The sequence below is a fragment of the Pungitius pungitius genome, chromosome 9 (genome assembly GCF_949316345.1).
Source record: "Pungitius pungitius chromosome 9, fPunPun2.1, whole genome shotgun sequence".
In the NCBI taxonomy this organism is placed as follows: domain Eukaryota; kingdom Metazoa; phylum Chordata; class Actinopteri; order Perciformes; family Gasterosteidae; genus Pungitius; species Pungitius pungitius.
In genome coordinates, this window is record NC_084908.1 from 9,529,103 (window position 1) to 9,551,653 (window position 22,551).

The 22,551-nt window shown below is 46.1% G+C and overlaps 1 protein-coding gene across 1 annotated transcript; it reads left to right on the plus strand.

Annotated features, from left to right (window-relative positions):
* The first annotated feature begins 3,582 nt into the window (after window positions 1-3,582).
* Window positions 3,583-22,235, plus strand: slc2a15b (solute carrier family 2 member 15b). The gene is made up of 12 exons (XM_037473205.2): window positions 3,583-3,762; window positions 4,972-5,070; window positions 10,577-10,737; window positions 10,871-10,995; window positions 11,593-11,738; window positions 12,228-12,360; window positions 12,496-12,683; window positions 18,019-18,129; window positions 18,898-18,999; window positions 19,445-19,520; window positions 20,696-20,823; window positions 21,216-22,235. Exons 1-12 carry the CDS (start codon window positions 3,718-3,720, stop codon window positions 21,429-21,431), a joined length of 1,530 nt encoding a protein of 509 aa, XP_037329102.1. The 5' UTR covers window positions 3,583-3,717; the 3' UTR covers window positions 21,432-22,235.
* Window positions 22,236-22,551: the final 316 nt, after the last annotated feature.

Sequence of the window (22,551 nt, forward strand, 5' to 3'; positions counted from 1 at the left end):
CATTAAGGGGAGCGCCGTGGAGCAGGTGGGCTGGGCTGGGGGCCAGCCGCAGCCAATAGGAGCGTGCAGGGAAGGGGAGGATGGAGATCCATTACACCCGGATCAAGTGCTAATGCAGCTGCAAAGTGCGTAAAAGAGCATATGAGGAAAGAGATGAGAAGCAGAGGGTGACGCTGAGACTTATGGCTGCTTCAAGTGAGCTCTTGAGTGTGTGTGTGTGTGTTTTGCCAAAGGATTTGTCCATTTACCTGCCTCTGTGTGTCCATACTGTCCTATAACCCCTGCGATTTCACAAGTCCAGCTAAACATCCCCACAGCGTTAAACCAAAGTGAACATAGAATTACCCCCCTTTTTGCAGGTCTGGAGGCATACAGTGTTCGAGTCCTCATGAACTGCAGCTTGAGTCCCACAAGAGGTCACCAGAATCTCTCCCCTCCACAATCCTCCAGCGCTCTTCCTCCCGCAAATGAAGCAGCCGTATCACAGAATCATGTGCCATTATCAACCAGGCATGATGAACCAGGATATGCTATGCAATGATGAAAATTCAGCATTCTCTGGAATCGACTGGGCACGCGGTGAGCACGAGCACAAGGAGATAATGTTAAGCTGCGGTTAGGATTGTAAAAATAATAAGCGTGGCGTGGAGGCCTGGTTGATGACAGTCACTCCACTTCACGGGTTTTAAAACATTTAAACTGTGACCTGACGCGCGCACTCTCATAGATACGCACTTAATTTCCCCAACACATTTTCATCACACTCACCACAAAGCCCAGCCATCGCTCAACAGTTAATGTCAGACTCCGATTACTGGATCACAGCAAAAACACACACACACAAATAAGAAAAAAAAGGAACATTAAGTACAATTTTTGCTTTTAATCAGCTCATGTAAGAGTCTTTCTCTATGATCCTATTTCTGCCAAACGATGGCATGGGGCGAGTATATTAGATTTCTTCAGCAGCCATCAATCATGGCCGCACTTAACACGATCAGCTCCCCAGTTTATTCAGAGCGAACAATGGGGGACAGGCACGTCCCGCCTGCAACTGAGTAAATGAGGAATTTAAATACTGCACAAGAGACTACAGCGGCGTGGAGGGGGCTGACTGATTAAAGGCCACAATATCTGCTTTTCTGGGCAGATGATCTGTCAACGAGATGCAAGAGGAGGTTTATTGAAATAATGGGTGGCTAATGTGAGGTTATTCTGGAGCACAAACACAAATGCTTGTGAGAATGCTCACTGTGGCAACATGTCTCACACAGAATGTACTCACACAGAACTATTTCCACATGCACACATTATGTTTGCCAGCACATCATCAACATACTCTAAGCTATTGATGGGAAATGTATCAAATTACATCTTAGTCACTGGTACGAGAGAGGAAATTAAATCATGTTGTTCCAGATCCTGATTATGACCATGAAATTTGTCCCTCTTGTAAATTATGACAGCAAGAAGTTCTTTCAACACCTCTGCCAGCATTGATGTCTCTCTTTGGTGTTTCATCTAATAATCGTGTTGATGAGCACATATACAATTATATCAGTTCCTGAGGATGATAATACAGGCAGAAGGAATTTTGTTGTGACATAAAGGTCAAGACTTCAGATTGTTATACACAAGTGACCACCATAAGTCACAAGTATCACTGAAGGACTGAATGAATAATAATGGTAACATAAGGAAAGTAAAGTTAATAGATGTTGTTCATTACATCCTCCTGCATGCAACCACCTTAACGAGCAACTATAAGCTGCACACGAACACTGGGTTTCAAAGTATGCCTTTCATTGGGAAACACTACTTTGTTGCTATACTGCACCTCAAACTTTGACACCTGCTCATACACCAGCTGTGCAGAGGATTGTGCATCAGATTATCCAGGACAGCATGCTGTCTCGCGTAGTGGAAAACGCAACCGCTGGCAGCGGCACATCCTTGTATTTATTGGCATACTGCATTTTATATATGCATTGGCACATACTAAATATTTTTTCTAAAATTGCTAATCATTTGGTAGTGTCGCTTTTGGAAGGTAGAGCAGTTCAAAATTGTATTGTTAATGTTTCTAAAAATCCATGGGTTTTATGATTAAAATCATGTTGAAACCCACAATCAGTCCTCTTTGATGTTATATCAGATACAGCAGATATAGTTGAAGCATTTACTTATAGCATATAATTGTCGAGTTCACATAATAAGTTGATAACCATGCAGTCATTTGTGAAACAGCAGGTCTTTCCTCTGTGTTCCGTTGCACTGAAGAGTTTGTACTCCTCTGCTTTTATTGTCTGTGAGTTGTGTCCGTCTTCGCAGCATAATTGATTTTTTACACAAACGCAGCATGATGCCGGGACATTTCACAGCAGAGTCATATGACACAAAGTTCCATATCGTCTGAACTGCGCTTGTCGGGTTAAAGTTAGGAACCCAAGTCAGAATGTTCACTTATGAAGAGATCGTTTATGTGAAATGTATAGAAATCGCAACAGAGGGGGGGGGGGGGGGGAGGTTAATGGAGGATGGGGGGATAATGGCGGCAGCGTAAAGCAGATCTACATAATGTGTGGTGGAGAATTTCCGTTGTGATAAAACCGTAAAGAAGGAACATCACTAATATACACACTGAAATATATGTTTGCCGTGCGCTGTCCCCACAAAGGGGTCACGAGGCATGATGGATTCTAAAAACATTTGTCTCTGAAAGCAGGAAACACTGTGACCAAAGCCCACTGAGAGGTGCCCACGCGCTGGAACGCATGCAGGCAGTCATGTGTAAGGAAGTGACGACGGAAAGCATATCGGAAGAGTTCATTTGTTGGACTTTTAAAAAGTAAATTTAATAATCTGAGAATTGGTAATATTTACATTCAGGTAATATTTAGAGAGGTGAAGGGTCCAAACTGATTTTAAATGAAAACAGTTTCTGAAATGAAAAGAATAAGTTGATTTTAGTTCAGCCAGAGTTCATTATTTATGTTATTGTAATTATTTTACAACGGCCTAGATTAATATTACCTCCAGGTTGAGAACTACTGCAGTATATAACCTGCATAAGGTAGTTAAATAAGTTAATGAGAAACTGTACTTCTTCCAAATGTGTCTCATTGGCTTCTACTTAAATTCTCAATACGGTAAAATACACATTTACTGAATAATAATTGTTTAGCTACCTTATTGGTGAAAGTTGTGTTCTTCTGCTAAATTATCCAGCTAAGTAAACTATTTTAAACAGTCATGTAATTTAATTTAATTTGGATATAACAGTTTATCCTAATCTACAACAAACACAGCTACCACACAGTGTTGAGACACACTTCTCTCCTGAGTGAAGGTGAAGCTTCGGATTTTTACTAATCCCCAAAACGCCCCTGGATACATTTAGTCATAGGCTATTTAATAACAACTGTGGGCACTTTGGGATGCGGGATGAAGCCCCTTGCCTCATGTGATCGCTGATGGACCGGGGAAAACGACCCGCGGCTGGGACGGGCCCGCTCTGCGATGCGCCTCAGTGATTGGAGAGAGGGAGTTTGACAAGCTTCTTAATTCCGCCCGTCCACATGACCCGCCTCCTCTCTGCCTCACCAGCATGGCTGAAACTACAAATGGGAAGTGAAGAGTTTGAAAAGTTGCACGGACGAGTTGTGTCTCATCTGAAGCGAGCAGAGCACACGGGGGCAGTAATTATTCATGACTTAAATGGCGGAGGAACTACTTCTGGAAAACAATGGGAAACCCAGCGCGGTGAGCTCTCATTTGATTATGTGTGGAGATGATTGACATTAAGCATCTCAGCATATCTTTTTACTTTAAAGTATACACATTTTGCCAGACCATCTTGACCTAAACTATCTATCTATCTATCTATCTATCTATCTATCTATCTATCTATCTATCTATCTATCTATCTATCTATCTATCTATCTATCTATCTATCTATATGTATCACTAACTGGATCAGGATCTTGGTTAAAACCAGATGATGTCTTGGAACAATAAACAAAAGGACTATCTAGAGCTTTGACCAAAGGGATGCAACATGTGAGGACCTGCACATCCAGCAGATAATCAGCCTTAATTGAACACAAGACAGGGCAGCATTGTCTGCTGTGGGCTATTTTCACGTGTAGTCGTCTGACTCTGTCGCTCAGGCTAAATTAGGTTTCTTTAAATCCTCTATGCTGTTATTGTTCTGTCAGAGCATACATTTTCACATTAGTGGATTTCTATTGGCCCGCTGATACATAGAATAGGTTCTTTAAACCTTGACAAAAGGGTGGATAAAGCAGTTGTTGGAGGTCATTGTGTGGTGCAGTTACCCGTGTTCTCCAAGTTTATTCAAAGGTATGTGCATTCAAAAACACATTCTAATCCCGCTAGCTAAGCTCTGTGTGCTGGAATTTAGAAAGGCAGCCAAGAGGGTAGCTGCAGGACGTCCTTAATGAAATTCAGAAGGCCGCCCCGTCCCTTTGTGATCTTTAAAGACAGAGGGGATCTTGTGACTTTGGCATCGTCATGATACAAATTCAGATTTTTGATGCTGTGGAGTTCAGCTTGTGGGAATCGGAGCTGTTGTTTCTCCTTTCTGCAAACTGGTTGTTTACTGTGCTCATTCAAAGTGGTGGTAGACGTGAATGCCAGCTGCCTGTTTGTTCCACTTCTTCTGATTCTGTCATGTGCCGCTCAGCGGCTGCTGATATACTTTCAGAGTTTGTTCATTTTGAATGATGAAGTTTTGTTACTTTTTCAGACCAAACTGGGAAGAACCTGTGTCTGTTGTAAATTTTAGGCGAAGCGAACAGCTTACACTCCCTTCATTTAATACTGAAAAATTCCTTCAAAAAGCATTTTAAATGGCTCCTTTCTGTGATCTCAGGCCTCTGGACATTGCTCCGTGGAGCTTTATTAATGTATCTGACTCTCTCTAACTTCATCTTGTCATCTTCTCTTCAGCATCTTACGAAGCCTCTGCTGGCTGTGGCTTTCCTGTCCTCGTTCGGCAGCTCCATGCTCTATGGCTACAATTTAGCAGTGGTCAACTCACCTTCACAGGTTTGTGTTCTCATAACATCATCAACATCGTGTAAATTACTATCCCCATCACTCGGTCATCATCAACCTCTCCGAGAGACACAAATATGGCCTGAATGAATGAATGAATCATCCACGCAACACGTGACATTTGTTAATGGACTAAAGATCAAATTGTATTTCATTTCAAGTCATGTGAAGGAGTGTATCAAACCTAAAGGCTGCTTAAGCCCCACCATGTCATTGATGTCTTGCATTTTCTGACAATCGTGTGCTCTGCTCCATCACCTCAGTGAAGTAACTAAGCTGCGGCATTCCTGTTTGGCTATGCCCCCATGACCCTTTCACTGTCAAGCACAGTGAAGCACAGTGGACAGGATATCTTTTAAGACTTTTTTCTCAATTTGATTCTTTAAATGTACTCTTAGACATATATAAGCAAATGTAGAATTTTAGACATTGTAGCCGGCATTGTTGTTTGCCACTGTATTTTTGGATACACCAATATTCTGACATACAGTGAGTTTAAAGAGATCACTATCCTGGGGATTGGCTCATTCATATTGTCAGTAGTTAGAATACTCTGCTATCTATGCGTGAAAGCTAAGCTTGAGTAAGCCTGATGACTGGGCGATGGAGACGCATGGAGTGGTGTGATGCGCTGGGAGCCGCAAGGTTGGTGGTTTGAATCTTGGCTGCCCCCATGTGCCATGTCGAAGTGTCCTTGAGTAAGACTCCCCAGGCAAAATGTAATGCATGGGTTATAATGCAATGTAAGTCACTTTGGATAAAAGCATGAGCTAAATGACATGTAATGTAATGGAAGAAGGGGGAAGCTAGCCTGGCAGAGTCCAAAGTAGAAAGAGCACAATTACTTTTAAAGGTCCAGAATTCTGCAATAATGTTTCTTTTGGTCCTTTGGGCGCAACAGAAATCAAAGTGAAAACAATTTGACACCTCATCACCTTTTTTGAATAATAGAAATCATAGAGAACTTATTTTTAGATCCAGCACTTACAGAGAAACATAGGCATTTATTGACATCATTTAATCTACATGTCATTAAAGCTAAATGACACGTAATGTAATTGAAATGTGTAAGAGAAATAATGATCTGTTCGCGCTGAGCAGAGAGAGAGACTGTCTGGTATTCGTCTTCTCACATCATTTTAATTGATTTGGAGGTCATGTGACTCGAAGCACAACACAAAGCAACGGCTAATGTTGAGCAGAAGTCAAACGATTACATTTGAATGTCCCTTCCTGTTGGTTTTGAATGCTTATTACTGTATCAGTAGACTTTCACATTTTGCTAAATTGCTGCCCAACATGAAGCATCAGCGTTGCACTAATGAACGGGTACTTTTTTTCCCCCTTCTCTTGAGACTTTTTAGGCATTTTGCTGCCTGTCATGTGCTCCATGTGGCCTACCGATTCAGATAACTAAATAGTATACAGAGTCTACTCGTGTGACCCGTGCTCCTTTCCCTGGATATTTAAAATCTGTACTTTAATGCATTTAAAAGGATTTATATGATTTATTTTTGAGTTGGCTAAAATGGGATTATAACTTCTTCTGCTTAACTATAACTGTAAACTTTAGGTTATCATTTTAGTTGCCAAATTAAGCTGTTGCTTAGAATTTGGTCCAAGGGATAGAATGGAAATATAATCACACACCAAGGTTTTTTCCAGTTGGCAACTTAATTAAGGTAGAATCACTGGAAAATAACTAAGAAACCATTGTTTAAGGATTGGTCATGTCTAATACATGATGCAGGTAATGTGGTTATTACCGATACTAAAACAGGCATCCAGGGCTTACTGTTCAAATCTCACGTTACACTTTGATTCATTCTTTATCCTGTAGGAGAAATATTTGGCAATTATATCTTGAATCTTGAGTAAAGACCCATGTGTGATCGTCATTGGGATTTGTCATCCACAACTGCCTTTTTACTTCACACAGCAGGTACGTTAATTACACTCGCAAGATCTTTTTTCCCCATTGAAGGGTTTTTTCATATTTTGGGGAGTTTTTCCTGTGCCGATGTGAGGGTTTCGGGACAGAGGATGTTGCATGTGTACAGACTGTAAAGCCCTCTGAGGCAAATTTGTAATTTGCGATTTTGGGCTATACAAAATAAAATTAATTGAATTGAAGATCTGCAGGTAACCTCAACTAACTCAGACTCAACCATCAAAGCAATGATTGGGGGTTAGGGTGAGGGCAATGAACTGCTCCGTTATGTGCCAGAACCGTAGTGCTGGTTCATACCGTGTGCTGCACGTGTTGGAGAGACATTCTTGGACAAATTGGACGCACACTGACCAGCGTTCTTTGACAAATTGAGGATTTTAACTGTCACGGTTACTGGTACCGGATGTCACGGTTTGGCTTCGCTTCCTGTTTTAGTTTGAAGTTTCATGTCTCTTGTGGTCCTGGGTTATTTTTACTTCCTGCCTTGTCTTGTGATTGCGTGATTGTCTCCACCTGTGTCCAATCACCTGCACCTCCCTTGTGTATTTAAGCCCTGTGTGCCTGTTGTCCCCGGTCGCGTCATTGTCTATACGTCAGTCGTCGTTGGAGCACGTCTTGTCTTAGTTGAGAATAAAGAGCACTTTTGATTAGAAACTCTGCGCCTGAGTCCTCACTACATCCTGCCCCAGCCCGAGCGGGACAGAATGACGCGACCCCAGGAGGACTCAGCAGAGTTTTGGAGCGTTCGGGGCCCCGACTATTTGGACGAGGGAAGTCCTTTTTGGCGGCGCGAGACAGACCTTGTTCTCGGGCCCAGAGGCTTCCGAGAGATGTGCCTCGAGATTCGAGACCTCCTCAACCCGAGGAAAGGGAGCCCGGGGGGGGAGGAGACCTCGAACCCCCCAGTCCCGGCTCCTGTCCCGGCCCCCAGAGTCTCGCCTCCACCCGTTCCGGAACCCAGAGTCTCGCCTCCGCCTGTCCCGGCCCCCAGAGTCTCGTCTCCGCCCGTCCCGGCCCCCAGACGCCCGTCAGCGCCCGTTCCTGCGCCGAGACGCCCGTCAGCGCCCGTTCCTGCGCCGAGACGCCCGTCAGCGCCCGTTCCTGCGCCGAGACGCCCGTCAGCGCCCGTCCCTGCGCCGAGACGCCCGTCAGCGCCCGTCCCGGCCCCGAGACGCCCGTCAGCGCCCGTCCCGGCCCCGAGAACCCCGTCAGCGCCCGTTCCTGCCCCGAGAACCCCGTCAGCGCCCGTTCCTGCCCCGATAACCCCGTCAGCGCCCGTTCCTGCCCCGAGAACCACGCCCCCGGTCCCGGCCCCGTGACGCCTGACCATGACCCCCCCTTCCCACCCTCTGGGGACCGTCTGGAATCCGGTCCTTGGAGGGGGATTGGGGTCAGGGCTCAGCCCGGTGATCCTCGCCACGACGACGCCGCAGCCGCACAGCTCGGCGCCCCCCGCCACGACGACGCCGGAGCCGCACAGCTCGGCGCCCCCCGCCACGACGACGCCGGAGCCGCACAGCTCGGCGCCCCCCGCCACGACGACGCCGGAGCCGCACAGCTCGGCGCCCCCCGCCACGACGACGCCGGAGCCGCACCGCCCGGCGCCCCCCGCCACGACGACGCCGGAGCCGCACCGCCCGGCGCCCCCCGAGACCCTGAAGCCCGGTTGCCGTAGCGGCCGGCCCCCCGAGACCCTGAAGCCCGGTCGCCGTAGCGGCCGGCCCCCCCAGACCCTGAAGCCCGGTCGCCGTAGCGGCCGGCCCCCCGAGACCCTGAAGTCTGGGCGCCGGGGCATCCCGGCCGGAGGGACCCGACCCCGTGCCGCCGACCCTTGGGGTCCCCTGGGCGGCCGGGGGTTGTTGGGTTCCCCGCCCTCCCTCCCTTGTCTGTTTTTCTAGGTTCCACCCTCCTTTAGGACCGTCTGGAATCCGGTCCTTAAGGGGGGGGTTCTGTCACGGTTTGGCTTCGCTTCCTGTTTTAGTTTGAAGTTTCATGTCTCTTGTGGTCCTGGGTTAACTTCACTTCCTGCCTTGTCTTGTGATTGCGTGATTGTCTCCACCTGTGTCCAATCACCTGCACCTCCCTTGTGTATTTAAGCCCTGTGTGCCTGTTGTCCCCTGTCGCGTCATTGTCTATATGTCCCTCGTTGTTGGAGCACGTTATTGTTTGAAAATAAAGAGCACTTTAGATGGAAGAAACTCTGCGCCTGAGTCCTCACTGCAGCATGCCCCAGCCGGAGTGTGACACCGGAGTTAAGGAGAACCCAAATGCACGACTCGTACACGATGGACAAGACAGGAGGGTTTTAATCAAAGTTCAGGCAGGGTCAAAACCGGGAGACCCGTCGGGAGGCAAACAAGTCCAGAGGGGCAGGCAGGTAATCCGCAGAGGACGACAGGCAGGGTCAGAACCAGGATGGCAAACAGACAGGCAGCCAAATCCAAAACGGGGCAGGCAGGTAAATCGGGGTCAAGGAACAGACAAGGTCGGGATCGAGGAAAACAGCATAACTTCGGGATACGCTGGAAAACTTGGTAAAACACACAAGACAATCTGGCAGTGAGCAACAGAATGTGACAGGCTTAAATAGTGAGTGACTGATGAGGGGAGGCACCACAGGTGAGGGTGAGGAGAACCAGGTGCAGGAAATCAGGTGACGAGGTGGGAGGATCTGAAATGACAGGAGAGTTAGTGAACATGCAGTGGAGATGAATAGACTATGATGTGAACATTCAGTGAAGATGAAAAATAAACTATGATGTGGACGTATGTGTGACATTAACGTCACTCCCTTCTTTTCATCATGTAAACTTTCTCTGGGTCAGTCCTTGAAATGATCATCCGGCACCAACACTATTTCAAAAAACATCTTTTAATCTGAGGATTAGTATTCATACCAAAACTACTCACACTAATTAAACTCTTACTTGTCGGTCCCTCGTTTCAGTATTCTGATGTCTTCTTTTGCAGAGAGACTGAATTGGGTCTCTTGAGATGAATTGGGTCTAATGTAATAGGTTCTCCAGAACATCTCAGTGGAGTCCTCACTGTCAGATAAACCTGAATGGTATCTGAGGGATGTTGTTTGCCCTTGTTGTAAATTTGTGTCACACCACAAGAATAACTACTGTCATTTCATCAAGCACGCAGTTTAGGGTCTCTAAATCTGATTGGACTTTGACTGTGGGGGCTCGATGAGCTTCCTGTTCTCCTCAATATGGCAGCCTCTCCCGCTGATACAGACATCTCTTCATCCCATGCCCGAGTGAAGCAAAGCCGTGCAAATGGCAAGACTAATGTTGACACTTGATGTGTGGCACTGTGGGAAATAGTTACTTTCATGGCCACCATATCTTTTGCTCTGGGTCCATTGGAGGGAGGCCTTGTACAATTTCAACGTTGCAAAAAATATGTTGCTTGTTATTTATGGAAAAACTGAATTTATTGGATGTTGTAATTCCATATGGTATATTTGTTATATAATACATTATTTTTCTTTCCCCTGCTGGACAATGTTAAATCCACTTAACCAAATGTTTTCCCCAGTACATCAAAGACTTCTACAATGAGACGATGGTAGAACAATATGACTGGATTCCAGGCGAGGAGCTGCTCACCGTCTTCTACTCCCTCACAGTCTCCATCTTTGCTATCGGTGGGATGACTGGCGCGCTGCTGGTTGGCAGACTGGTAACCAAATACGGAAGGTTAGTGTGCGTGGGTGGTTTTTGGGTGTACAACACACCCTCAGTGTACCTTAGTGTTTGTGTCATCAACCTGTGTTCCGGACGTTTGTCTTATTTCTGGACACATCTGTCTTTCTTCAACATTCCCCCACAGGAAGGGGACGCTGGTGAGAGCCACTGTGCTGGTGTTCATAGGAGGAGCTCTTATGGGCTTCAGCAGGAGGTGCAGGGTGCCTGCGATGGTCATCCTTGGACGCTTCATCACTGGAGTACACTCGGGTAGGCCGGCCGGCTTCCCTCATGAACAAATAGATGTGGCCAAGGGAAGTAGAGCTGCAGATGAACAGCTAAATATCATGATGCAGAGACAATAGCGGCATGTGTTTATGTAGAGTGATATTATTATTAAAATTATTATTTTTTAAATTTTGCAGTTATTTTATCGTAATTGAAAGTACTGCTGGTGTTTTGATTTTATTCATGAGTCCATTTTGGAATCCCTCCCTCCATTTTTTTAGACAAATGCCTGTGGAAACAACATTTGACACAACACGTTCGTTAGTTTTGGATTTTTTTGGTTTGCTTTCCAACTTCCTCTTATGTTTTTACAAAAAGGGGCAAATCTACTTATTTCTGTCTTTTACAGTCCACCAACCTTATCAAGTTGGTACACCTGTCAAATATCACACAACCAAAACCAAAAACAAGACAAATTAATTGTAAGATTGAACAGACGGCAAATGTCCAAAAAAAAAGTCCCGCCATGTGTTTGTTTTCATTCAAATTCTGTGTAGAATAAATATGAAGCACATTTAAATACGGTCATATGTTACATCTGCTGGTGTATCCCATCATAATCACTTCGGTTTCCCACAGGTATCTCTCTCAGTGTGGTGCCGATGTACCTCGGTGAAATAGCCCCCAAGAACCTGCGAGGCTTCCTGAGCCTCGTTCCCAGCATTCACATTTGCGTGGGCGTCTTCATTGCTCAGGTTCTGGGCCTCTCCGAGCTGCTGGGAAAGGTACGAACATCGTGTTGTTGAAGCGCTACTCAGATTTTTGCTGACTTTTGTTGGCGGCTGGTTCGATTCGGTCTCGACTGATACGTTCATCCTTTGTTCACCCTCAGTTGTAACGTTTTCTCCTCTCCTGGTGTTGCATCAACAGCCCGCACCAGATGATATTTATTTTTCCTCACAGACTGAGATTAAAAAACTATATTCAAATAAACCAGTGCAATTTTTAAACCAACTTACATTTTCAAATAACTTTTCATCCTAAATAGATTATATCCTCATCTGGTAAAAGTGGATTCTTCCATTTGCCAATTCTGTCTGAAACAGTTCAGGGAGATTGCGGACAAAGTTGTCCCAAGTGGACAATGGCATGCTCCTCCGGTCTCACGTCTACATCATTTAAACAGTACACACTTATTTCAGAGCAGGGCATGATTATTAGAGGCAGCTGAGTATTCATAATTTACTAATCTCTCATGTTTGGTTTCCACACAGGAAGAGTACTGGCCTCTGCTCCTTTCCCTGGTGGTGTTTCCTACAATCATCCAGCTGATGCTGTTGCCGTGGTTTCCAGAGAGTCCACGTTACCTGTTGATAGAGAAGGGAAATATTGCTGCCACCATTGAAGGTTAAAAGTGGAGTCTTTATTCTTTTCCTTTAACTAATCAGCTCTATATATTCAATTACATGGATAGTTATATAAGTTTTTATGAACATTGGGGATTCTGCAGAGTAGTCATAGCTTTTCCTTCTGCCCTTTCAGCCCTGAAGTGGTACCGTCCAAAGGGAGACTTCCAGGCGGAGGTTGATGAGATGCAGGAGGAACAGCGATCTCTGTCCTCCGTCCAGACCGTCTCTGTGTGGGGCCTGCTCAGGGACCGCTGCGTTCGCTGGCAGGTCATCACCATTGTGGTAGTCAACATCGGCATGCAGCTGTCTGGCATCGATGCGGTGAGTGCAAAAGGCACGGTGGGCCCGTTGTCCTTTTTGTCTCTGTCTGAGTTGTGCGAATACTGTGCAGTTATTACGTGAGAGTGGAAACTCATATTGCTACAGTTCCAAGCTGTGCTCCACCCATCTGCACCGCTTCCTCCCATCCCAGTCCCACATGTAGCCACTGAGTGACTGTGCAGGGGGGCGGCAGGACCACGCCTCATTATCTCCTGGTCCTCTCGCTTGGTGCTATCCCACATGAGAAGGTCATCCTATCCACACACACAGTCAGACAAATCTTTATACTCATTTGTCCATGTGGACGGGAGCTCTGGCACACATGCTGGTGCCATTCCCCAGCGGGGGGGGGGCAGCCCACTTTCCCACAAACACAAGAAGATTGGAGAACATCCAGACGGAGAACAGACTATTTCATGACAAGCTAAACAACACAAACTATATGTTCTCGTTGTCATTTTGTTTGATGATTTATAATTATCTTCAGAAGAAGAACCCAACCAAGCAATATTAAATTGGCTGAGGGCAACCTACTTTTTACTTGAGTGATCTGCAAACGTCTTGGGAGCTAATGCGCTAGTTCTTATCTTTTGGATTTGAAGTTGTCCATTTGTGGATATTAAAACACCTAATTGTGGTCATCCAGGTCCTCTCTCTGGCACAAGTTGTATGGTTAAGTGTAGGCAGAACATTGTAAAGGACATTGACACTCAGAAGGCGGCACAGGTACTGATTCAGGCGCTTGTCATCTCCCGCCTTGACTACTGCAACTCTCTGCTGGCGGGTCTCCCAGGTACCGCCATACGACCACTGCAGCTCATCCAGAATGCAGCAGCTCGACTGGTCTTCAACCTTCCGAAATACTCCCACACCACACCGCTTCTCCGTTCACTTCATTGGTTACCAGTAGCTGCCCGCATCCAGTTCAAAACATTGGTACTGACGTACCATGCTGTGAATGGATCGGGACCAGTCTACATCCAGGACATGGTGAAACCCTACATCCCAACTCGCACACTTCGATCTGCATCTGCAAAGCGGCTTGTTCCTCCCTCACTGAGAGAAAAGCACTCGACGAGATCGCGACTCTTTGCTGTCCTGGCTCCAAGATGGTGGAATGAGCTCTCCGATGACATCAGGACTGCAGAGAGCCTCTACATCTTCCGTCGAAAACTCAAGACACACCTCTTTAGACTCTACCTTGACTAAAACACTAGCAAACCGTAGCACTAACAAATGATAGCACTTAAATTGTACTTATAATGGCACTTTTCTATAACATGTTTTGTAACTGCTTATTTGATGAAAAATGTACTTTCTTGATACTTGTTTTCTGAGTTTGTATCTATGTGGAAATGCACTTATTGTACGTCGCTTTGGATAAAAGCGTCAGCTAAATGACATGTAATGTAATGTAACATTGAGGATCGCATGCCTATGGACCACCTTGAAGTTAAACGGCTGCATGGCCAGATACCACCGAGTGATCCGGGCGTTAGTATCCTTCATGCGGTGGAGCCATTGGAGCGGGGCGTGGTCCGAACAGAGGGTGAATGAGCGTCCCAGGAGGTAGTAGCGTAGGGAGCCCACCGCCCACCGGATGGCCAGGCACTCCTTCTCCACCGTGCTGTACCTGGCCTCTCTCTCCGATAGCTGCTAATTCCTCCCGGACCACTTTTCTTTTGTGTTCTGGTAGTCTATAGGGTCGTGACCTTACCGTCACCCCCGGGGGAGTCTCGATTCGGTGCGTTATCAGGTCGGTCCGGCCTGGCCGGGGGGAGAACACATCAGCAAACCGCTTCTGCAACTGGGCAATGTCTGCTCTCTGGTCCTCAGAGAGGCCTGGTCTGTTAGAATCTCTTTCGGGATTCCAACCCGGGAGATGACCTGAAACAGAGCCTGCGCGACGCTCTTTGCAGAGATATTGCGCAATGGCACTGCCTCCGGATACCGGGTTGCGTAACCCATGAGGACTAACACAAAGCGGTATCCGCGTGCGCTCCGGTGGAATGGCCCGATGAGGTCCATGCCGATGCGCTCGAACGGGACCTCCACCAACGGTAGCGGCCGCAGCGGGGCACGCGGTATGGCTGGTGAATTAACCAATTGACACTCCAGGCAGGACGCACACCAGCTGCGCCCGGATGCCTGGCCAATAAAATCGGGCCATTATCCGGTCTAGTGTTTTCCCGTATCCCATGTGACCCGCCATCGGATTATAGTGAGAATAGTGGGAAAATCATTTCCAGGCGGCTTTTCGGCACCAGCAACTGGGTGTTTTCCTGCCCCGTCCGAGTGTCACGACTCACTCTATACAGTCCATCCCTAATCAATGAGAAGTGCGGGTACGTATGAGGCGCCGTTTGTAAAATGTTGCACGTTTATATATATAACATTTAACATTTAAATGTATATTTAACATTTACATTTAGATTTAACATTTATATATAACATTTAACATTTACATTTATATTTAGCATTTAGATTTAGATTTAACATTTATTATTTAACAACTTTGTGTTACTGCCAAACATTGTACTTGGAAAAGTTGTTGCATGTATTTACATGATTTTGTCTCTAAATGTTTGAAAAAGTGACAGTGAATATTGTCCTGCTTTTTTATTCATATGATAACGCTAAATGTACAAAAAACTGCGCAGGATTTTAGAACGTGCAACATTTTACGAATGGCGCCCAATAGGTACGACTGTGCTGCGTCAGGGCGCACCAGATGACCATCAATTCTGATGACTTGGTCGTAGGCTGAGCGTAGAGTATCGTCTTCCATGGAGCGGAACTCGGGAACCGCCGGAGTCTCCACGGGAGGCTCGGCCGGTTCCCCCTCTCCCCCGGCGGCGTCGGACGACCTCACCGCTGAGCACAGCACCCATACCGCATGTCCCTGTCGGTCGTGAACACACTCCCGCAGCCTGCCCCATTAGCATGTTAAATCCCTCCCAATCCGTTCCCAAAATTACAGGGTGCGTCAGGTGGGAGCTAACCGCGACCTTTATCCTATATTTTTTTCCCCTGAACCTAAGTTCGACGGACACTATAGGATACTCGTGAATGTCCCCGTGCACACACCTAATTTTCACCCGCGACGCTTTCACCAATGCCCCTGGCCGAACCAGGCTCTGGTGTATCATGGACTGCGAACAGCCCGAATCCACCATTGCTTGGCGTGTACCCCCCTGGATTCTTACCGGAACGCGGTACGTCGCTCCCGGGCCGGGGGAGGGTGATGGAGCGCCGGCAACCCGGATCACTTGCCCCACCTCCATCAGCGCGCACTCCCTCCGCAGGTGGCCGGGCCGCCCGCACTTCCAGCACTTCTGCCCTGGTGTTTGAGAACCTCTGGGTGGGTCAGGAAGGGTGCCGGGGCTTGCTGCGGTCGGGGGGTCCCGGTGTAGGGCTGTCGGCGCCCGCCGCGGGGCCGGTATGGGCCGCCCCGCGGTCCGCTGCGGGCTCCCTCCCCCGTGGCGCTGCTGCCGGGAGGGCGGGACCACCTGCGCTGAGGTGCACCGCCAGGTGGTCCTCGGCCAGGGTGGTGGCTGCCTCCAGCGTCGGTGGCCGGTGGTACCGGACCCACGCCGCTGTCCGGGCCGGGAGCCCCTCCACGTTTCCAGGACCTCCACTGCGGTTTACACCCCATTCGGCCGGAGCCACCTGGCGGCAGCGTCCCGGAGTCGCAGCGTCCCGGAGTCGCTGCCCGTAGGCGAACGGCCTGTCTTCCGGCCCCAGCCTGGCCCCCCGGAATCGCCGGCGGTGGTCCTCCGGTAGTAGCCCCATGGCGGCTGTCTGCACCTCCCCGGTTAGCAGCGGGAGCAGCCTCAGTGCCCACTCCCCCGCCGGCCATCCGCACGCCTCTGCCGTTGCCTCGAAGACCTCTATGAACGCCTGAGCGTCGTCCTCCGCCGTCATGCGGTGGAGGGTCAGGCCACCGATAGCTCCAGCGCCTGGGCCTGCCTCCCCACCTGGGCCTGGAGCGCCCCCAGGAACTGTCGGTTGGCCTCCGCTTGGTCACGCTGGATCGCCGCCAGCTCCCCGATCATTTGGCCCAGTGCGAGCGCTGGTTGGGCCGGCATCGCCTGCTGTCCCTCGTCCGTCATCCTGCCGTGTTGGGCGCCACTGTACGGTGTGCGTGTCTGGTTCTGGAGGAAGGCACTGGACACAAGGGTAACAAGTTTCCAATATATTTATTTGGTACAGCTCGCCGGCATCCCGCTCGCTCGTTCGCACTCTCTCTCGGTCGCTCGCCTCACTGTTTTAAATAGGGAGGAGAGGACACACACACACATCAATTCACGCCAGCTGATTGCAAGACGTTCTCACCTGGCACTGTTCCCCGAGCCACTCCCCCTCTCTCCCACACCTGCAGCCGAGCTGAAACCACGCCCGCCACCACAACGGTTCAGACAGGTGCAGAGTGCCCTCAAGGTGTCTCCCTCTGGCTGTGTAATGGGAGAAGACATTGTTGTACACATGCACCAGAGGGACTACATCAGTCAGCTGGCCCAGGAGCAGCTCGGGTTTGGCCTGGATGAGCTGGAGGAGGTCTCAGAGGGAAATATGCTAGGGCTGCCATGCTTACTGCTTACGACTGGATGGATAAGTGAAGACTATTGGAAGAAAAAGAGATGGTCTAGTCTAGCATTGGTGTATTATTCTAGTTTAGAGTCACCAGGCTAATATGATTGGAATAGCACTGGGTTATTAGAGTATATTTGATCCATTTTGGAAAAATGTCTAATTGTTACTTATTTTTACCGATATTGCAATTTAATATGTGATTTGCAGAATGAGATGTTATGATTGTTGTTTTCCATTAAAAAATATATTAGAATGATTATAGTCAGATATCTTGTCTGTACCAAACCAGTATTTGTTGCTATGGTGTAGAATAGTTCTAGGTATGTGTGTATGCCCACATCAGTTCTGCAATGGTGATGAAGTAGCATGCATGTATGGTTACTAAATCAGCAAGACAGCGTTCAAGCGCACACATCACCATCTTGTCCACACCTCATCAATGATGGATGTTGCCTCAGCAAAGTGTGATTAATGAGAAAACACAAATTAATTTCAAGGGGAGCACTTGTCAGAAGTTCCTACTGATGAAACGCTGTATCTCAAATGCATGAGTGATGGCCGCCGTGATGATAATGATCACTATGATGAATCACGAAGAAACACCAAATAAGCACAGCGACTTTTGGCTCGTGAAAAAAACCCGCCAAACTTCCAAAGCATCTCTGTGTCTACGTGTGCCTGTGGTGAAACATGTTTATTATTATGTTAATAATAATGATGGATTTAACATTTTCAATTTCAGATCTGGTTCTATACAAATGACATTTTCAAGAACGCAGGAATCCCAGAACCACATATTCAGTATACAACTGTGGGTACCGGTGCCATTGAGGTCATCTCTGGGATGCTGGGGGTGAGTCGACATATTCACACTTCAAATATTATTGTGCTATTATTTCATATGGTTATATTTCATATGGTGCTTACGCAGTCAATTGTTTGTTGTATCCAACGTGTTGATTTGTTGTTTTTCTCCATTTTGAATTATTATCAGCCCATAAATCATGTATTTTGGTTTTGACGTGTTCTTCCGAAGGAACGAGTCATTTGACATCGTTAACTTTTGGCTCTGTGAGCTTGTCAGGAGCATTTTAATAGACTTGCTCAATCAATGGATCATTAAGAGACTGACTAAAAAATTAGAAACAAATTTGTAAATTTGTACTGTCTCTATGGGATGTTCTTTTTAGAAACTTTCAAACACATCACACATATTGACTTGTTTTTAAGAACTCGTTCACGAAATGCGTTTTGAAGTGATTATACTTTTCCTGCTGGGTCCAAATGTCTGCTGTGAGAAAAATCTTTTGATGATTTGTAGGGCATGGCACTCGTGCGATACACCTATCCCTGTTAAAAGCAATAAATGAATGACACACCATCTTTTTAAAATGTGTATTACTTTACCTGTACCTATCAGGTAAATAACACTTTAACAAACATTTGTGTGAAGTAAATCTGCCGAATTTAGTCAACTGGCTGATTATAGGTGGCCTTTTTTTTACAAAGACATATGAAATATAAAATATGAAATACTCAATACGGTGCACCTGCTGAACTGTATGATCAAAGGAGTCAAAAGTCACCTGTTTCTTTCGATCATTTTGCCTCCGTTGTGCAGTGTTTCACTATTGAGCGTCTGGGCAGAAGACCTCTGATGATTGGCGGCTTCCTCTTCATGGGTCTCTGCTGTTCTGGCATCACAGTGTCTGTCATCCTCCAGGTATAAATAAATAATGAATGAGACATGAACATATTTATATTCATATTAACTGAACCTAAAAACTGTGTCTAATTTATGTTTTGCTTTATATAATAAAATGTGAAAAACACTGAAAACGGTTTTATTGGCTGTAATCCTCTCCCTTTATAGCAATGCAAGCGGAGTAAGATAAAAGCTACAGTCCTCATTCTCTACAAAGAGTCGAAGCTTTTTGTGTGTGTAACATTTGTTTGATATCCACAGACTCAAATTGTCCCGTTAAGGCGGTTTCGTCGCCTCACTGACACTGAAATAACTGTTTACTTTCATGCACCTAACATGTTACATATAATCAGAATTATTTCATCATTCGATTAGTCAAATGAATTATAAATAGCTGTGAACTGTGTCTATATGTTTACAACTCAAGTCTTCGGACTGATGACTTGTGTTTGACCAATCACAGGCGGAGCTCCCCTTCATGCGCTACATCAGCGTGGGCTGCGTTGTCGGAATTATTGCTGGTTTCTGCATAGGTCCAGGTAAGCACTTCAGAAATCCCACCTGCATCTCATTTGATTCAGAAACGGGAACATGGCTAGTCCTGTGTGAAAGATAACAGTGCTCCCTGCTGGAAGCAAGCTGTATAGCAGGCACCAAATCTCAAAGAGCAGCTCCGCGTCATCCAGACTCCTCCCCTGGCAGGGAAGAGATATTGTATTTCATTAGTCTTGTAAATTAGGAAATCATAACTGCCACACTACATTCTATCCCACAGCTATTTGTACACAGGACGAGTTGAGTGAATTAAGAGGCAATAGTTTAAAACTTTGGGAGACACGTTGAGTGGACCTGTGAGGATGATGAATTAGAATGAATTCAGTTTACGTGGCGCAATTCCTCAAGACGGCAGGAATTTATTCCTCGGCATGCGGACAAGTAGTTCTGTAGCTGCAATTAGACTTTTAATGGCTCATTGTTCATAAGCTAGTGGTTTCCTTCAGACAAAACCTCACATGCACAATGACGCCCCCCCATACATACCACAGATGTTGACAAATTACGGCCTCGTTATTGGTTTGACGATATTAAACCTTCCTCTCTGCAATTACCCTGAACAGATAATGAGGACATCATTCGCAGGGCTGATCATTAAACCTTTCACTGATGCATATTTCTCCTTCATAGCTTTCATTTCTAACAATGAAGAATAATGTGTTTAAAGCCAGGACATCTCGTGGATGCTGCATATCAAACTAATGACTTGCTCGAGTCCTGACTAAGCTGTTCCATCTTCCACTTTCCATGCGGGTTGAACTTTTGCCAAGTTGACAAACATCCTCCTCTCTTGTCACTCTAAGATCACTCAGTGATAATGAACACGTAATGAAGTGCATGCAGAAACATCAGCGTAATACAATAGCAAATGGGGCTTGAGGACTGTTGTTATTTCATTGTTCGGTTTCTATTGCATGACTGGCAGGGAATATCGCGGTGGGAGTGGGAACGTTGATAAACCGATGGATTAATGAAGATGCTGGTGTTGATTTTACAGCACGTGATGGATCCGTGCAGGTGCACTGAGTCGATGACGGTGATTTGTATTATGACAGCTTGGTAGGATGCCTCGTTAGTTCAAACCAAAGCATGAGCCGTGATGTCAAACCTGTGTCCTTTAAAATATTACAAGCGTGTTTCTGCTGTCTCTTCTGTGTAGGCGGTGTGCCTTTCCTCATCACCGCAGAGCTCTTCAAGCAGTCCCACCGGCCGGCTGCCTACACTGTGGCCGGATGCCTTAACTGGTTGTCCAACTTCACCATTGGCTTCGTCTTTCCCTTCCTAGAGGTCAGTGCAAATTTGTTATATGCGAAAGTAGCACCAAACAAAGCAGTTTCCCCCGAGGTCTATTTGGGGAGAACTTTACAGTTTGGCTTACCTGCCTTACATAAAGTACAGGTTTTGAGCCGCAGCATGTAGCTGTTTTTTACTTATGCGAAACAACTTGCATGGTAGATTAGATTAGCTTGGACTTTATTGTCATTGAGCAGAGCACAGGCACTGAACCAACAAAAGCAGAGCGATGTACCGTATAATACCAAGTAAAAACGTAGAATGATTCAAACATACATTTTTCTGCTTTTATTATCCTCCCTGTTGACTTTCTAAATGTCCTTTTTTTTACTAAAAAAAATCTCGCTCCATGATTCATGATGCCTTTGTGTATCCTCCCTCCACAGGATGCCACAGGTCCGTACTGTTATCTGATCTTCTGTGTGATCTGTTTGGGAGTGGCCGTCTACACCATCTTTGTTATTCCTGAGACCAAGAACAAAACCTTCATGGAGATCAGCCAGATGTTCGCTGCCAAGAACAACATCACGGAAGAAGAGTTGACCTCCAATGCTCATCTCAAAATGGCTATGATGAATGGCTATGGAACTCTTGTTGAATAACCCGACGGTGGGAAGTGACGTGGTGGACATGCATGTTTGTAATGACTGAAGTAAGTGTAGCGGAGATGAAGGTTGGAACGTTGAGGCCAACGAGGAGATCTGCTGCTTTGTGTGTAAACTACAGAGACCGTCGCCTACAAATACTTTCTACATTTAACCGTTAACCACCAGTGAAAGGGGAGCTCCTGTACTTTATGTAAGGCAGGAGTCACGCGGTCAAGCCTTTCAAATCAACCATCATAGACGTTTTAATCCGGTTTCTCTGCATCTTAAAGCATTTCTACGGGAGCTGACTTTGTTTCTCTGAGAGTTTTAATCCCCACATTAGCTTCACTTTGTTGAAACACATCCCATGATCACTGTATTGTTCGTAGCTGGTCAGTACTGTCTCTTGTTGCTAAATGAAGAATATGTTTATTCAGGGATGCAACATTAACACCTCGGAGGCAGAGATTCCATCGCTGAGCTAAAGGAAAGACCTTTTATCGTGTGAATGATATTAGCTGTGACGCACGTTCACAGTGTTCACCTCAAGGTGAAGAAGTTGGTTTTGTTTTATGTTCACTTTGGATTTTGTGTCTATTCTAAAAGAGTTTGATGTTGTGGTTGCTCAAGTCATCACATGTGTCTTGTCCAAATATACAGTATGCATTTACGTAAAGCTTGTTGAAAAGCTATAATTTATCAATATATGACCGGTAGATGTACAAGTTTGTTCATTCATTTTCTTTATTTTTTACCGCCCTGTTTCACAACCCCTCTATGCATAAAATACAATGTGAAAATAAAATGAAGATATGTGCAGAAACATACGATAGGTCGCAGTCTTCTGATGTTTCCTGCTGTATTGAACTGTGAATAGTTTTATTGATTAAACCTTAGATGCATAAATGAGAGCAGATAAGCCCCACGAAACAGTGCCAAAAAGGAGCAGTATTCTGGTGGTGAGCCAGAATACTGCTGAAATACTTCATTTCAGTTTGGGGCCAAGACTTACTTTACATTCATTCAGTTGTTGTGACAAGTAGCTGCAAGTTTCCTCCATACGGAGAGATAACAATAGAGAGAAAAATCATCGGCATTATTGTATTTCACCAGAAATATCCATAAATATAAAAAA

What these genes read in the sequence shown, in the direction of transcription:
- slc2a15b (XM_037473205.2), top strand. Translation starts at nt 3,718, where the DNA reads ATGGCGGAGGAACTACTTCTGGAAAACAATGGGAAACCCAGCGCG. An exon ending in TATTGCTGCCACCATTGAAG is followed by an intron (nt 12,361 to 12,495) that starts GTTAAAAGTGGA and finishes CTGCCCTTTCAG; the next exon opens with CCCTGAAGTGGTACCGTCCA. An exon ending in CAGTGTCTGTCATCCTCCAG is followed by an intron (nt 19,000 to 19,444) that starts GTATAAATAAAT and finishes GACCAATCACAG; the next exon opens with GCGGAGCTCCCCTTCATGCG.